Source organism: Salvia splendens, chromosome 5 (genome assembly GCF_004379255.2).
Source record: "Salvia splendens isolate huo1 chromosome 5, SspV2, whole genome shotgun sequence".
Classification (NCBI taxonomy): Eukaryota; Viridiplantae; Streptophyta; class Magnoliopsida; order Lamiales; family Lamiaceae; genus Salvia; species Salvia splendens.
The window spans coordinates 4359310-4377869 of NC_056036.1; the positions used below are offsets into that span (position 1 = coordinate 4359310).

Genomic DNA, 18560 nt, shown 5'->3' on the forward strand with positions numbered 1-18560 from the left:
GACGCCGTGGCTTGGACCTACTTCATTATCGTCGTTGGCCCAATTAGTCAGTTGTACACCTTCATCTTCGACAATCATGTTGTGCATGATAATACAGGCGTACATATAACTCTGCAGCCATCGATCAACCTCATGGCTCGTATAGGTATCTAGCTCTTCGTTCATCATACGCTCGTACTCATCAGCATCCCCACCACGACCACCACCACTACCACCGGCATTACTCATTTCTCGTTGTTGATCTTGTACAGAAATTAAGATAGAGAGAGTACTCGTTAAAACAAGTGGTGTGAATGAAAATGACGTCTAAAGCGCGTATGTATAGTGTTTCGAAAAATTAAAAAAAAAATAAAAATCTGACGCCGATCCGGGACCTACAATGGCGTCGTGCGTATCGGCGTGAGAATCGGCGTCAGCCCAAGAATCGGCGTGGGCACGCCGATTTTGACGCCGATTTCACCGACGCCAGCTGCAATGGTTCGGCGTCAGCACCGACGTCCGCAAAAAATCGGCGTGCCGGTGCCGACGCCGCCATTGGAGATGCTCTGAATGCCAACTTGCAAATGAAACTTTCCAATTTGCACTTATCATATCCACCTTTTTAATAGATTTCTGTAATAAAGTATTTAAAAAGTTAAATGCAGAGCTCCTAGACATAATCCCTTTTCTCCATGCATTTGCAAGAAATGAAAAGGTTAAAAGGAATAGATAGATGAACTTCTCACTTTTATTTGTAGTAAAATAATCCATAAACTACTCAAAGTAATATTATGCCTTGAAAAGATAGTCATCTTTATTATATTTAATTTCCATACAGATCCCTTGGATTAAAAGTTTGTTCATTCAATTATTTAATTGCAAGAGGCATGTCATTTTACAACCTTTTGTCAATTTCTTGTTTCCATCACCACCTAGTTTCTTAATGGCACTATTTATTTGATGACAATCACAATTATCTTTTAACTATGACAAGATGTGTGTACTTTGTCTTATTTGAAGGATGATCATCAAGAAGTGTGACTGAGTTTGCTTGATTCAAACTTATAGTAGTAATTGTTTATATTTGACTAAATGAACTAGATCTAATCAACAAGAAAATAAAATACATGTCTCGAAAAGCTCGAGACCTTCAAATGCTCGGTAAATGAAGCTTGAACTCGACTCGATAATAGACTAGACGTTTCCTATATTCGACTAGATTGCACGACCAATAAATGAGAAACGAGAACGATGAGTGCAGTAACGAAGACCACAAAGAAAAAACATGTGGGAGCTCCTCACTGCAACTGGGGCCGCAAGAAGCAATGAAAATGAAAGAAGAAACAGTGACCCAAACACGTACACCAAATTCATTCATGCATGATTTTATAGCTCTAAAAAGGTTATGAGACAACACAAGTAAAACAAGAGCAAAAAGCAAAGCACAATACATCTAAAAAGCAGAATATTCCTCAGAAATATTTGAAGCTGAAACTCATACCTGGAAAATACAGACGACCGAGCTTTTAACACCCATGAAGCGAGATGGCTTCCTAGTTAAGCCATTCGTACACGCCTTCTGCATCTCTCTTAACAAGCTGTTTAGAAAGACAAATCTAGTAAAGCATTTCTACTTTTTGCCTATTCAAGAAAAGTAGTGCCAGCATCTCATATTTCTTTGGTAAGACAAGAACTTGATGTTGTCTTACTAGTCACGAAACACGAAAACTCTCCACATTAATAAACCAATGCAACAGTTCATCGAATAATATAAAGCGAAACGAATATCAAAGGTGCAAGAAGCTAAATTTTCTATACCACTTTGACTATCAATGTAGTGTATGTCACATCTCTATGTTGGATAACTCATCCCAGGAGCTACTTACAGCATACAGTTCTCTTTGTTAATAATAATGAGTAGTAAATAAGCATATTGCTGCCTGAAAAGAGATATGCATGTTGCTCGACAGGATGCGCTACCGCCATCAAGGCAAGATCCTATTGGCCTGCAGCAGGCTCCGCTTAAGCTCCTCAGAGATCTCTTGAAATGTGCCTGGTTTTTTAATAACACCATTCATTCCAATCTGCAAACATCTATCCCTTGTTTCCCCATCGTCGTTTGAGGTCAAGGCAATTATCAATGGCCAACTGTGGCTGCGAAACTTCCGGATTTTCATGGTGACTTCAAAGCCATCCAAATCAGGCAAGTGAAGATCCAGAAACACAATTTGACAGGAAGAAGCAGCAGGACCAATAGCACTGAGGCATTCAAATCCAGATGAAACAACAGACACAATGCACCCTAGCTTTTCAAGCAACTTCCTAGTTACAGCTCTATTTACGTCATCTGCATCAGCTAAGATAACTTTCAGACCTCTGAAAAGTGAATTCGAATGAACACGCTCAGAAGTTTCTCCATGTTCTGAAATGCCTGCACTGATGGATGACCGGACTTGAAAACGCAAAACAAGAGCCATCCTTTGGTCAAAACCCTCGGGATTCGGTACCATCCAGATGTCTCCTTGCATCAACTGCCCATCGACAATAGCATACAAGATTACAGAAATCAAAATTGCAACCAGAAAATAAGCTACTGATAAGACCATCAACATTAGGAAGATATATATTTAAGATTTCAATTACAAGAGAATAGTGATCATGAACATACCTGTACTATTTTTTTGCATGCACTAAAGCTCAAGCTTTCCCCAACTGGTACATGGTATTTATTCCCGTCATACGGATTAAATGGTATTATATCATCTGATTGATTATGACAGATCCCAACATCAATCCTGGTAAAAATATATCCTTCGGACAAGTTCGATCTCCACTGGCCCCATTTTTGCTGATTCCACCCTTGACTTCCACTGGCTGAATATACTTGTAGAGTCAAACTCCCACCTCCTTTGCTTCCACTCAGCAAATTGCTAACCATATGCAGAATAACATGAAAAACTCTTCGCTCATCACCTATGACATGATTTGGCAGTGACCTTTCAACCTCAGTCACAAAATCATAGCCCTTATATGAAGAAAGACACTTGGAAAGGCAAGCAGCTTCCTTTACCAAAGAATGCAACTGAAAGTGCTTCATCTCTAGAAGGAACCTTCCGCCATCCTTAGATGAAGTATCCATTACATCTGTTATTAACGTAGAAAGAACATTACTAGTCTTAACCATCGTATCAACAAGCAGCCTTTGTTCATCATTTAACTTATCATGCTGTAAAACAGATAGCAAGCCTAGAATTGAGTGCATGGGTCTTCTTAACCCATTACTCATGACCATCTGAAATGCATTCCGAGCTTGACTTGCCATAAGTGCATCTTGTCTTGCTTGTTGTAGTGCTCGATTTTGTTCCACTAACTTTTCTCTCATAAGTTGAGACTCTTCAAGCACTGAAGCATGGGAGAGAGCCACAGCAACTTGGTCAGCCACCACCTCCACTATCTCAAGTTCCTCATTGCTCCAAGATCTATCTGGTCCACCTGGGAGTACCAAAACAAGGATAGCATAGCAAGCTGGAACCATCTCAGGTGTACCACCTTTGAAATTGGAAACTCTCAGCATTGGCATCCTGATTGCAGCCACAGCTCCAGACTCACCAGATCCTCCACTGCTTGCCATAGCAAGGGCCGACTCGGGGTCAAGTATCTTAACTCCGTCACTTCCCTTAACCTCTCTTACATCAGGGTCACTGGTTGGGATACATGAGGTGAAATTATTGGCAAAATTCCTTCCTTTCAATTCATGAGTCAAGTTCATTTCCGTTTTACCCGTATTTGGCATCCAAATAGCACAGTTCTGCAATTCTAATGCTTTTGATAGCTCAACCAGTGTAGTATCTAGTATAGTATGCCTATCCAGTGACTTACGAATTTCTTGTGTCAGCATCCGAACATGCCATCCAGCTTCTTCCTGCTTCTTTATAATTCCAACCTCTCGATCAAGATCCCAAGTCTTCTTCCTTAGCATAATCTCTCTCACCTTGATTTTGAGCAGCAAAGGGATGAGCGTAATAAGGGTTATAGCAGTGGCAAAAGAAACTAATGCTGTGAGGAACTTGAAGATTGTGAGAGCAAGCATCAGCTGAAACGTATGAGGTCTGTAGGTCCAGCCATTTAGCAAATGAGTCATTCCACAGAGGACAATGAACGAAATGAACTGAAAAAGAACCCATTTAAATGGTATATTGGAACAGCTAACAAAGTAAAGCAGCTCAATAGGGATGGAGAAGTAGGCCACTGCAATCAAAAAATCACTAACTCTTTGGCACTCCATGATAGTTTCAACGCTCCAAAATCCCTCATCATCACAATTACAGCGAGGAAACCCATTATCAGCAGCCGATATGGAAAGAAACAATGATAGAATTAACAGCAATGATGCTAATGCCTTCGACATTACATCCAATCAATCAAATCTTCAAACCATTTCTTCCGGCTAGGCTGCTTATCTTATTCAATGCCACAACACGCAGTACAACCAGGTCTTCCTTTTTTTCTGATTAATCGATGTTAAGAAGAAGAAAAAGAAATGAATGGAATCAGAAAAAAAACAAAATATTAATAAAAATATCTCGTCATACTGATGGTGTATGCGTCTCATCAAAATAAATGCAACAACACCCAAACGCCATCTCCAATCTCCATACTTACGATGTATGTTAAATTAAATCAATATTCTCAAAACCAAAAGGATCTGACCCACCAACCGGCCAAAAATTCACAAAGAGGCCAAACTATACATTCCTCTATATACGAAAATAGAACTAATCACATGGATAAATTCATTTTCATACTATTAAGGAATACATAAATTAACCAACTGCCACAATTAACTAATAAAAAACCGATCAACCCCAAAAAACACGACAAAATAAAAAACAAAACGTTTTCAGGAAACCCTAGAAAACAATTAGAAATCCGCCGGGAAAAGAGAATACCTGATAAAATGCAGAACCTCTAGCCTTCAGATCTTATCCCTCCGTTTCATGCAGCAAATTTGGGTTCCTCAATCTGCGTATCTAAAACTGCATTGATATTATCGACCAATGCAAAAATCCAAACCGCTCCTCCAAACACCTCGACGTCTTCGATAAACCATACAAACAGAGAAATCCCCTCACGGAACTCAACCACGGAGATTCAAAAGCGCAAGTCCATCAAAATCTTCACAACTACAAACAGTAGTACCTCCGGAGCTGGTGAATATGCATTTCCCGCGTCTGTAACAGCGGGAGATAAACTAATTGCGGCTGGCAGAGATCCGCTAACTTCAATCTAGCTTCTTCAAACTCTTTGCATCTCCAATCCCACACAATCCGTGCAAATTATGAAAATAAAAGGTTCGTGGAGAGACAGAGAGAGGCGAGTGTTGAGACAGGAGTCCGCGGAGTGAGAGAGAGAGATTCGCGAGCGGCGGTGTTCCGCTGCTGGTGCAAAAATGGCAGGTGAAAAAAATGAAGAGAGAGAAGAAGTGTAGAGAGAGGGGAAATCTGAGGGCGTAGGTGGGGCCTGCGGGGGTTACATGAAGCGAACTTGGACGCACTTTTGATTTTCAAATTGGTAATTATATGAAACAATAAAATATAGCCAAAAATATTAAAATCTTCCGCTATCAGTCAAGTCTAATTGATACTCCCTCCTTCCCGAGCTACTCGCTCATTTCCTTTTCGGCTCGGAGATTAAGGAATGAGTGTATAGGAAAGTCAAAAATGACGGCGGTAGGTGAAATTTTTTACTAAAAATGGAAAGAGTGCAAGTAACTTGGGACGCCCAAAAAGGAAATAAGTGCGAGTAGTGCGGGACAGAGGGAGTACTATATCCCTTTATTAAATCATCGACTTTTATTTGGGAGAGATTTTAAGAAAGGTAAATTACTTAGAGTGTAATTCATCTTTTAAAAATAGTGAAATAGTGAAAATAAGACATAAAAATTGATAAAGTAATGTTAGTGAAATATGGATCCACGTGCTGAAATAATGTTTAAGTAGAAAGTTTATATCTTTAAGGGATATCCCAAAATAGAAATAGTTTTAATTTTTAATAGACATGCATAGTATTTAACGATAAACATTATAGTGAAAATAATATTAATATAAACGTATCAAAATCGAAATTTATAATGTTCTTCGTAAATACCCACTCTACTTAGACTTAACTAGAGATTGAAAATAGAGAACTAGGTTCTAAAAGTTAATACATTTTGCTTTTATATGTTCACTGCAAAATGAAAGGAGTGTAAAATAAATTAACAGAATGAAGTATACTCAGTTCGTCTTATTTTAAGTGATAGTCTTTTTATTAATGTCTCACTATAAGTATATTCTTTAAATAAAATAAATTAACAGAATGAAGTATACTCAGTTTGTCTTATTTTAAGTGATACTCATTTTATTAATGTCTCACTATAAGTATATTCTTAAAATGAAAATATCACCTTCTCTTTTATCTTTTTTTTTCAACTCAACTCATAAAACGAATATAAACATGTAACATTAATAGTGAACGGATCAAAAAGAAAAAATAGGAAACATGTTTGCGAATGAATAAAGTATTTAATAAGAGATGAGAGAGTATTTTAATGTACTTTTTCCATTCCACCTTAGTTGTGATATTTTATTTTGCCTTGTCACGGAGGTTAGACAATGAATGTTTAGATGTTAACGGAAAAAATTAAGTAAGAAGAATAAAATAATAAAGCAAAAGAGAAAAAAGTTTTTGTCAAAAAAATAAAACTATTCAACCATCTTAAGACGGTCCAAAAATAAATACGACTAAACTACTATCGGACAGAGGCAGAGTGGCATAAGGAAAAGTGGGAAATTTTTCTATATTGAAGTAATTAAAATTAACATATTTGAAATGTTTGTGTGTCCTAAAATTAAAATGGCCGCACATGAATTTTAACAGAATTTAGTGTATATTTCACATTAAATTACCATGAACAATTTTAACTGAATTTAACTGCGCTTGCAAATGCTTTATTGTTTAGATTCATTTAATTCGAAATGTTTTTTATATTGTTTAGGCTTTCATACAATTACCAGTGGATGATTCGGTTCATGCATTAAAATTTCTTACTACTTGTTTTTCTTTTATAAACTAAGCAAAGAACATAGCAAGATTTAAATTATTGCTAGTATATCGCAAAAGTGTAGTACCCTTGCTAAAATTAGGAGTGTTGGTTATATTATTATGCATCTGGCAATTATCTGGATAATTATGTATATAAAATGCACATGCTTAACGACATTAATAATAGTAAATATTCAAGTTGAAAATAGTTTTTTTATCTTTCCTTTATTAAGGTCTGAGATCCACTCAATTGTGAAGAAAGTAAGAAAAAACACACACGAAATGTAAGAAAAAACACACACGAATAAATAAATTAATATCAGCGTCAAAGAATTAATGAAAATCTATAGAGTAAGTCAACTGTCAAATGTTACCGAAAATGTCATAACACGAGATTAACGCATGGCTATTAATCAAATGCTATTTTTATTTATTTTCAACCTGAAGAGTGAAGACTAATTAATAAATAGTTTCGTAATAAAAATATACTATAGTGTCGATCGATCTTCCAATATTTTTTTTATTTTGTTAATCTTTTTTGCAAATTTATCTAGTACACAATTTTATTTTATTTTTGAGATCAGTGTTGTTACGATACTGAAAACGTAGTTGATTTTCTTTTTTGGTTTATTCATAACGGGAGCAATATTTTAATATTTGGTTTATAAAAGCATTGGTATAATTGAAATACATGTGGACAAAATAAATGGCCGGCAACCATTTAATGATTTATTTCCTTATATTTGTATGAATGCGTGGAAATGTAGCTACTTTTTAAATAAAGATACGAATAATTTTTATGATAAACAGTATGCAACAAGATCATTAAAAAATATTAAATCATATATTATATAGTTTTGGCTGATTTTAACGAATCAATAATACGATCAATACACCAATAAAAAAATAATACTAAAAAATTATATGAAAATCTAATGGTGCTATGACTTCTTCTTACTAATTATATTAATTTCAACTGTACCTACTAAATGTATATTAAAATTAGAATATCAATATAGTCCCAACTCTCAAAACGAGTTGGCATGCCTAATTTAAATAAAAACTCTCCCTCTTTCAAAAAATTGAGCTATTTTTGTCACATCACTTTTTTTCCAAACTTCGTCAATTTTAGTTATTTATAATAAGAGTGATATTTTACACATATAAGTATGTAAATAAATATGTGTCGATATCGACCGTGAGGGGTCCAAAAAATAACTTTTGTGACCAAATTCTTCTAGGCTACGTATATACTATTACATAAGAAAATAAAATAATAATATCGCTTGGAAATCATATATTATCATTCTTTTATTATAAAATATATCGTGGCAATGCATCATTACAAGCGTTCCGGCTAAGGATTTTAATTTTTTGTTTCTTTCCTACTTAGTTCATTGCATTTAGTGCATCATTCGATCTCTGTCATTTTCTATTTTTTCTGTCATTTTCAATTTCGAATTGATTTTTACGTGTCATTATTTTTCTGGTCTGAAAATAATGGGCATATATAATGTAGGTCTTATATTCATAAATTTCCATCAAGTGATCAAGGGAACATTTCGAGCTCTTCATCCACTTTGAATTGATATATCATGAAATTATTCCAAAATAGTTAAATATTATTTTATAAATTCCAGAATCATTATTTCACACACCTTTATTCAACTTGAATCAATCAATAATTGACACACTTTGTATCGAAAAATCAATTATTTGTGTAATTTAGTAAACATTACACGTTCGATAACTTAAATTCAAATTGACTCGAGATTGCTTAAAATTAAATCGGCCCAAAATTATTTAAAACTAATTTTTACTATTACAAAGAGAAAGTTGAGATTAGTTTAAGTATCCATCACTTAATCGAACAATATTCATATCAATCATTGAGCATCACTAAAGGGGTACAATTTTCTTTTGATATGTAGAATCATGAAGCATTATAGTTAATTATATAGTCATATAAATGTCTGCCATTTACCAGCAAAAAAGAAGATTTTATTTTTGCACCGAATAATATTAATGTGATCAAATCATGATTTCAAACTTTGTAATATTAGGTGCTCACGTAACTATTGAATGTATTTGAGTGATCACATTCATGCATTTACGAATAAAATGTCACATACAACATCATTTGTGATATATGGGGTATAATATTTGCTTAAAGGGGATTGTTTCATTATGAAACTCGTGAGATCGGATTCGAATTTATATTGACATGGTATATTTGTAACTTTATAGGTTTCTATGATTATAAATATTTATGCTACTGAATTATCTGAATATGAGTTTGAATGTGATTATTCTCAAAGTGAGATACTCGTATATATAATATAAAAAAATACGTTAATTGATAAATTTAAATTTGTATTTTGGCACGTTTCACAATAATTTATAACTATATATATAAATATGTCATTAAATGCTAGTTCTAAAATAGTTTTGACGCGTCTGTTAATATAACCCATCTCAAATCAAGATGGTCTCACATGAAAGTTCCATTGAAAATTATTCTATTTTATTTTATTTTATTTTATTTTATTTTATTTTATTTGAACGTGACGTGGTTGATTTTGTTGTAAATACAATGACTTAATATATTCTATTCACGGTCTTACCAATTCCATAGAATAAGGCTTTTTTTTGCCGGACAGAGGAAATACTACCATTTATAGTTAGAATTGAGACATGACATTGAATGTATAAAGTCATTACATTCACAGTAAAATATTAACTGCACTAAAAAATCAAATTAAATGAATATTTCGCTTCACATGAGATCAAATCATAATATGGCACACACACATCTTGTTCCATGCAACAAGATGAACCCAAGATGGATCTTATTGATCGAATAACTAAAAATATATATATTCTCTCACTCTCATGTTGAAAAAGAGATTTTTGTTATTGTAACAATGTAAGAACACTTGCATGGAACGTATAAATTAATTGATAAATTCTTTTATCCCTTCTAGTATTTGAGCCTACATTCATTCAACCAGTGAGTAGCATCTACCTAGATCACTATCTGATAGCCAAATATAGTTCGCAGTTTTAAACCATGAATTAATTGTTGAATAGTATTATATATGAATTTAAAAACTTAAATTTTTTCACTTATACAATTCGAACACATGTGCATGAATTTATGCAATAAGTGATGAATCCATGTTAGATTTTCATGATCTAAGGGCCAAAAATGATTCCTAATTGTGATGCACATGGTGACCCATTGTTTGATGTGGGAATATGACCATGGAGGGGTACATATTAGGAATGTTTGCACCCCACCAACAACCATCCCCCACCCCATTATAGAAAATACTAAAGTCTAACCAATATATATCATTTTCGCCCCATACATAAATAAAATTTAATATTTAGTAGTATTGTTATTTTATTTTATACTACTATTTTCTTGAGATGGGGTTTGGCACCCTAATTTTATTGGAAAATTATCTGAATCGTCAAAAAGATTATTACGAAAGTCGATATTAGCGTCTTCGAATGGTAATCCAGCAAATAATGTGATGCAAAAATCTTTTACGCAATGATGACAAGAAATGTCTATAAAAAGAGGAAGAAAATGTTGAGATGATTAATAGAAAGTGAAAGAAAAAGTTAAAAATGTCTTAACTAAAGGTATATATATAATACTACTAGTCGTAGTATATCAAATGGTGTATATTATTGGTATAGATTATTTGTAATATATAATAATTTTTAATACGTACTATATCTATTCGATTATAACAAAATCCATATCAACATTTTTTTGTAATACCCTCCACTGTTTATAAAAATACTGATCTTATAATATAGTTAATTATAATGAGACGAAGGAGCATACATATCCGATTGTAGGAGGTAATTTTATAACTCATAATCAAATTTCTATCATCTATGGTATAATATTTAATTCCATTTTATATCATGTACTAATATGTAACACGTCCTTGCAACATATAACCAAACATGTCATAAAGAAAAGATGACTAAATTACTAGTAATAGTAATAAATATGCATATCTTCTGAAAGAGTTAAAATTGGTCGAAAATAGCAACTACATAAATAGTGATGCATGTTGGCATGACGGCTATTTCCAAATATGTCATCAAATCTGTCAGCTGGATTCAAATTCTTCCTATAGTTTTTGACTTTTTTTTAAAACAAATGATCGATCCATTGACCAATTAATTAAGGTTGAACGAGTCTAATTTCAGTCACTCGATTATTTGATAGTAGTTTTTACTTTTGATCACACGCCAATGCCAATATATCACACACTAAATCATCATTAATTCTAATAATCCATAGATTTATAATACTCCCTCCGTCCCGGACTACTCGCACATTTCCTTTTCGGTACGGAGATTAAGGAATGAGTGTATAGCAAAGTCAACAATTGCGGCTGTAGGTGATAATTTTTATCAAAAATGGAAAGAGTGCAAATAACTTGGGACGCCTAGAAAAGAAATAAGTGCAAGTAGTCCGGGACGGAGAGGGTACTACTTTTATATTTGAAAGTGGAATTCATTTTGGTCCATAATTTATTCCACGCTAGATTTAGTTTCAAATACACTGAATCGAACTCATTTTCCATCAAATTGTCCACGTGGCCAATTATTTTAGGCTACCCTCGTACCTTCAGAAGGGCCTAATTTTCTTCAAGGTCAGCTTTAAATGATACAACCCCCCTTCTGCAAAATGGAGTATAATATTTGAAGACTTCATTCGATGTCATTTAGAAATTGTATTAAATTAATAGTGAACTAGCTGAATTGAACTTCGATTTATTAATTATAATTAGAGGAGAAGCGTTTTATCAACTATGATAAATTTATTTTATCATAGTTGCAAAGGTAACATTGCTCATATATGATGACCATTTTTTGATCCAATATAAAGGGAAATGATATGTTTTCTCTTTTTTGAATAAAAATCAAAGAATTGGTTTTGGTAAAAAAGGAGGGGGTGTTAATTTTAATGTGGAGATAAAGTAGTCATCTTGTTCAAATATAGGAGGCAGAATTTCCAAAGATGAGGCGAATTTGAAACTTTTGTTTTTTAATAAAGACAACTTTCATGCATGATTCATATTTGTCAATTCATTTTCTATAGTCGGAATTAGCAGGATTATTATCTCTAAATTTTAAATAATTCGTCATTTTCTTCTAGATGTGACGTTAATTCAAAGTGTAACATTTGGGCCCATATTTTACTAGTCAAAGTTTGGGGTTAGGATCCCCTGCTGTTGCTCCAAGCACAGCCGGGGCTGCTGTCACACACACCTTATTTTTTAATAATAAAATATAATATTAAAATAATATATAAATTAATAATTTTTATTATTATTAAAAAATTACTGTGTGTAACAGCAGTCCCTGCTGTGCTTGGAGCCACAGCAGGGGATCCTAACCCCAAAGTTTGATAATCGTGGTGTTTTTTAATAAGTGGACGAGGGGTTTAAAGTAATTTCAAAGGTCAACTACAAAAAATTACTGCGTATCTAATTTTTTAACTGACAGTAGAAATTGCACCTATTTTTAATTGAGAATTTTCAGCTGATAAAACAAAAAACTGTACTTTGACATAATATGAAGAATTAAGTGAATTCAAGCTGGTTTCAATAAAATTTCAGAAGAAATCACTAAATAAAGTCATTTTCGAAACACATAAAAAATCGCAATGTTTTTGTAATATTTATTTCTTTCTTAACAATATTCTGAAAAAAGAGTGTCATTTCTTTTCTTTCTTCATTGATGGATAATGGTCGTTTATAAAATCTATCACAAAGTCTTATTGGGCTTTGAGATGGATTTGGGTCTATTCTGGATTTACATATTATTAACCCACAATTAAAACATGTCACGAATTTTGTAGATGGAGAAGTATGATATTATTGGAACACTTATTATTATCCATTAAATATGAAAAATAAGTTATTGTTCATTAATTATGAAAATTAAATAAAAACTTCAATCATGGTAACAACCAAATCCAATATTTTATTGTATCATTCTGCATTATATTAATTTCTATTGCATCTATAATAATCCTTCACAAGTGGAATGGTAATAGAAAATTGAGTTCACTGTCGTAGACTCGTAGTTAAGGTTTGACTGAATAAGAGTGGAATTGAAGCCGCCGCAGCCCACAATACATATTGAATAAAGTAAATGATTTTTTTTTTCCAATGAAGCAATGATTAAATAAGAAAAGATCAGTATGCATATTATAGAAAGATATAACTCGCTTATCGATCCTATACATTTTAACTACTAAGGGGTATGTGGTAAATGAGCTTTTCATGAGTGGGTGGGTAGAGTTGTTAGTTGTTTGGTTGAGCCCAAGAAATTAGTATAGCCCAATTTGGAGAGTTTGGTTGAATGGAAGTAGGGCTGAAAACAATTTTTTCTTAGACCATCCACGATAGGAATAGCCCAGCAATAGCCCAGCCATAGCCTAGCCACAAACTCCTCCTGCCACATCATCAACACTAAAAATCCACCTGCCACATCACAAATAGCCCAGCAATAGCCTAGCCACATCATAAATAGCCCAACCACATCAATAGCCACATCACTAATAACAATTATATAAAAATGAAATAATTAACAATCACACAATATACGGAATTTAATTTACGAGACATATACGAGAAACATTAATAATGCTATTAAAATTTTAAAAAGTACAATAATTTAAAAAAAGTACAATAATTTAAAAAAATTACAATAATTAACAAAAAAGTACAATAATTCACTCCTCTGCTCCGTCATCGTCTCCGTCGTCGTCTCCTCCGTCGTTGTCGGCACCATCGCCTCCGCCTCCGTCGCCGCCACCGCCTCTACTCCCGGCGGCTTCCCTCCGTGCCGCCTCCAAATCCTCCTGCATGCTCAGGAGCAATATTTGAAGCAAACTCTTCTCCACGGGGTCCACCGCCGCCCGCCATTCGGCCATCGTCTTGACCATCTGAGCGCGCGTTTGTTGACGCGCGAAGAATTTGAGATCCGCTGTGGATTGGCCAAGGGGGATGCCGACTGGACCTCCTAGGAACCCCCGGCGACCCCCCTCGCCTCCCGTTGAGCCCGCCTGTGCCCAACCGGGCGAGTTCAACGAGCGAACAAACGAGGGGTCGGGACCTCCTGGGCCGTCTCGGGGAGGTCGTGGGAACCACCGCTGCTGCCGCTGAAATCACCGGTATAGTTCAGTCGTTGCTTCTTCGGCCAGCCAGTGTCGACACCTACTCGGAACTTCTCGGAGTCGTTCAACACAAGATAGCAGTTCCAGTAGGTGAAGTCCTTATACACCCCCTTCAGGGGGAAGGCTTTCTCCGCTATCCTCCTGCAGTCTTCCTCCGTTTGGCCACTGCTCATCATGCGGAGGGCGTTGGTGTACAAGCCCGAAAATCGGGAGACCGCAACCCTGATTCGGTCCCACCCCTTCCGGCAATCCTCCCCGGTGCATCGCCTCCCTCCGGGCAAAACCTCTGGTAGGCTGTTGCTATCTTGCCCCACAAGTTGACGATCCTCTGGTTGTTCAAAACGAGAGGATCGTCGCAAACACTCACCCACGCCTTGGCCAGCGCGACGTTCTCCGCGTCCGTCCACCTCCTCCGTACCGAGCTGTCGTCCTCACCCGGCTGCGAGGACTCGCCGACCCTCTTCCCCTTGTTTTTCTTCTTTGGGGCGCCACGACCCAGCCCTGCGCCTCCCGTTTGAACGGGAGCATCCGGAACACCGAGAAGATCTAACCCCAATTCATCGAAGAAGAAAGTGTCAAATTGGGGCAACGGCTGCGCCTCCGTTGGGTCGATGTGTGCGACGAACCAGTCGAAAAATCGAAACTGGAGCGATAGACGTCCCCCGGCGTCCCCTGTGTCGCCGGGGATCCACCGTCGCCGGTACCCCCCCGGCGTCCCCTGCGTCGCCTGTACCCCCCGGGCATCATCTGCATCCCGGGTGCCCACCCCGGCATCGCTTGAAACCCCCCGGTTGGCATCCCGGACATCATCTGCTGCCACTGGTACATGTTGTAGTATGGTGGCATCTAACTCCATCCACTTCCCACGGGGACCGGGGGAGTTTGAGCTTGAGACCCGCTACTCCCTGAAGTAGGCTCGTTGTTGAGATCCATTTACCGTTGTTGATCTTGTACAGAAATTTAGATAGAGAGAGTACTCGTTAAAACAAGTGGTGCGAATGAAAATGACGTGCAAGGCGCGTATATATAGTGTTTCAGAAAAAAAAATTTGCACTAGGCGATCCGGACGCTGCAATAGCGTCGAGCGGATCGCCCAGCGCACTGCCTAGCGCCACGGAACCGCCGAGCGCTAGGCGATTTTTTAATCCGGAAACCGCTAGGCGGTTGCAATAGATCGCCTAGCGCACCGCCTAGTACCGGCGCTCGGCTAAGCGGTGCGCTAGGCGCTATTGTGGATGCTCTTACTAAACTACCCATCTTCGGCTCCTCACATGCCTAGCAAGCACTCTTCATCCCCAACACCACCCTGCCTTCTCCGTCTTCGTCCTCTCTGTCACCTTCCTCCGCCGCCGCTGCTTCTTCCGCCACCTCCCCTCCCCCAATCTCTCGCCCGACTTCAATTAAGCAAATCGAACAGATCGATGAAATTGGACACACACAATCTTTTCAGCCAAATCATGAAAACGCCTTGCCTTATATACCTGCTTACCACCGTGATAGTGTTGATACCCCCTCACTGATAGCAGTATCAGTATGTGTAGAGCGAAAACCCGACTATGTTTACCGGGTCGCTGGGTTTGTGTTTTGGCTACCAAACGGTGTAAAAGGAGGTTGCAAAGTGGTATTTCCACCCTACTAGAGCATGTCTAATGGTTTTAGGCTAGCCATAGGCCCGCCATAGGCTAGCCACAACTCCTCCTACCACATTATCAACACTAAAAACTTCTCCTGCCACATCATCAGGATGAGCAACTAGACAAACAATAGGTTAGCAATAGGCTAGCCACAATAAATAAAATTATAAAAAACAAATAATTAATAATCACACCAAATACGAAATTAAATTTACAACACAGATACGGGAAAATTTAATAATAATATTTAAATTAAAACAAAGTACATTAATTAAAAAAAATTACATTAATTAAAAAAAATCTAACGACATGCAGTCCTCCGCGCCCACAACTCTTCAATTAAATCCTTTTGGAGTCGAATATGAGCATCCACTTGGCGCATGTCGGCATGTGCCTTGAGGCGGCCGACTTCATCGTGAGGTACCCCCTTCGTACGTTGGGGGCGGCCACGCCGTGGCTTGGGCCGGCCTCATTAGCATCGTCATTGGCCCAACTAGTCAGTTGTACACATTCATCTTCGACAATCATGTTGTGCAGGATAATACATGCGTACATTATATCAGCAATGTAGTCGACATGCCACAAACGCGTTGGACCCCTAATTGCCGCCCATCGAGACTGGAGCACACCAAATGCCAGCTCCACGTCCTTGCGCGCCGACTCCTGCCGTTCCGCAAAGTAGGCCTTCCTCTCATTTGATGCGCATCTGATCGTCTTCACAAAGACGGGCCACCTAGGGTATATCCCATCCGCCAAGTAGTAGCCCATATCATGCTGGTTTCCGTTGGCGATAAAACTGATGGCCGGACCGACCCCCTGGCATTGCTCGTTGAAAAGGGGCGACGAGTTGAAGACGTTGAGGTCGTTGTTCGACCCGGCTACCCCAAAATATAGTGTTTCGAAAATTAAAAAAAAAAGTGTTGGCTGATCGCTCGCCGATCGCCCGCCTACAATGGCGGCCAGCCGACCGGCGAGCTTATCAGCCAGCGCCCGAGAATCGGCGTCCGCTCGCCGATTTGGAGCTAGCCAACGCCAATGGTTCGGCGAGCGAACCGGCTAGCGCCGAGAATCGGCTAGCTGGTCCGCTAGCCGCCATTGAAAATGCTCTTATGGCCTAATTAAACAATCTATGCTAAATGTTGCTCGATTTTCTTGATCACCAATATGACATCACATTTACTAAAGAAAAACTTAATATAATAATGCTATATACAAAATTATAAAATCACCCCACTTTCCTCACAGCCAAGCAATGGCAACTCCAATCGCCCAATTCCCACCCTTGTTTCCTTCCGCCTCTCCAATCACCACTGTTTCACCGAAATCCACAACAATCCTCCTCAAACACGCCCCTAAATTCCCTCAATTCGCATTCAATCGCCCCCGCCAGTTCTCCAGCGTCCCCAAAGCCTCCGCCGATGACGAGAACGCCGCCGCCGCTGCCGAATCGGCGGAGGAGAGCAAGGAAATGACGGAATTGGGGAAGGAGATACAACAGGCGATGAAGGAGAGAGAGGAGGAGAAGGAGACCGGATTCGTGAGCGGAGTGATTGAGGAAATTAGGGAAATCGAGTGGCCTGCTTTCGGCAAAGTGTTGGGTACGACGGGAGTGGTGCTGGGGGTCATCGCTGGATCCAGTCTCGTTTTGCTCACTGTCAATGCCGTTTTGGCTGAGATTTCTGATACTGTTTTCGCCGGAAAAGGTGTGCAGGATTTCTTTGGATAATCCCTTCATTTCGAGCTATTTTTCCCCTTTCTTTTTTTAAACCTATTTTGTTTAGCTTATAAGAGTGATTATTTTTTGTTTAGCATAATGAAATTTTACTAGAATGTCAAATTTCTAATGTTGTGATTTGTAAATATAGTACCAATATACGATTAAAAAATATGGTAGACAACATAGAATCAATTCACACTGAAAAGCTTCAAAGTTAAATGAAGGTCAACTTTGATTATTAATGTGATTACTTTATATTTACAATAGTTAGTTAAATATTTTACAAATTTTACTTCACTTAGTTACTAATAGAACAGTCAAAGTGTATTTTCTTTGTTTGAGTTATCCACACCCAATAAATGCTTCAATCTATCGAATATTTCCCGTCCAACTCCCAAAGTTAATCGAAATGTTTCTTTTTAACATAGTAGTAGTACTAAAGATTTAAGAAAAGTGGTGTTAGTCAGTTAAGAATTTGAAAGGATTAATTTTGTTGGAGCTTTAAAAAAAAAATACTCCCTCCGTCAGTTAAATTTTGTCACACTTTGACCAAGCACATGTTTTAAGAAATGTAATGAATAGTGAGTTGAAAAAGTTAGTGGAGAGTGAGTCTTATTTTTAAGTTTTAGGGCGTGTTCAGTTTGTAAGAATTTGGACAATTCTTGGTCTAATTAGGCCAATTATGGTGTTCACCACTAATTTAATTGTTGGGGGCCTTACAATTGAGGTGAGGTCTGCACTATTCATGCCAATTGAGCAAGAATTGAAATCTTGCATAATAGGTAAGATTTGTTTGTGTATTGAAAAATGCATGAAGAAATGGACTTGTTTTACACATTTACCCAATCTTTTCACCTTTCCACATTTCTACTTGAAGGGATAAATTTGTCAATCTATAATTCTATTAAGTCAAATTCTTTATTTTAGTATA

General features: G+C 37.2%; 2 protein-coding genes across 3 annotated transcripts; one reads left to right on the forward strand and one right to left on the reverse strand.

The window, feature by feature from the left end:
* Positions 1-295: 295 nt before the first annotated feature.
* On the reverse strand, positions 296-5506 carry LOC121802237 (ethylene receptor 2-like). Of its 2 annotated transcripts, XR_006050750.1 has the most exons (4): positions 4929-5506; positions 2648-4486; positions 1798-2510; positions 296-1577 (listed from the first exon to the last, which is right to left on the reverse strand). XR_006050750.1 is itself a non-coding variant. In XM_042201857.1 (3 exons), exons 2-3 carry the CDS (start codon positions 4385-4387, stop codon positions 1965-1967), a joined length of 2286 nt encoding a protein of 761 aa, XP_042057791.1. In that variant the 5' UTR covers positions 4388-4486; positions 4929-5506; the 3' UTR covers positions 1700-1964. The 2 variants fall into 2 exon arrangements, 1 of the variants encoding a protein (XP_042057791.1); XM_042201857.1 differs by lacking the exon at positions 296-1577 and having other exon boundaries at positions 1700-2510.
* An 11623-nt stretch (positions 5507-17129) lies between these two features.
* Positions 17130-17749, forward strand: LOC121802873 (preprotein translocase subunit SECE1-like). The gene has a single exon (XM_042202564.1). The coding sequence runs from the start codon at positions 17165-17167 to the stop codon at positions 17636-17638; it is 474 nt and encodes a 157-aa protein (XP_042058498.1). The 5' UTR covers positions 17130-17164; the 3' UTR covers positions 17639-17749.
* The last annotated feature ends 811 nt before the right edge of the window (positions 17750-18560 follow it).

Bases quoted from the DNA above. Each gene is read 5' to 3' on its own strand.
- LOC121802873 (XM_042202564.1), top strand. From the start codon at position 17,165: ATGGCAACTCCAATCGCCCAATTCCCACCCTTGTTTCCTTCCGCCTCT.
- LOC121802237 (XM_042201857.1), bottom strand. From the start codon at position 4,387: ATGTCGAAGGCATTAGCATCATTGCTGTTAATTCTATCATTGTTTCTT. The intron at 2,511-2,647 runs GTATGTTCATGA...GTCGATGGGCAG, and splicing joins CATGCAAAAAAATAGTACAG to TTGATGCAAGGAGACATCTG.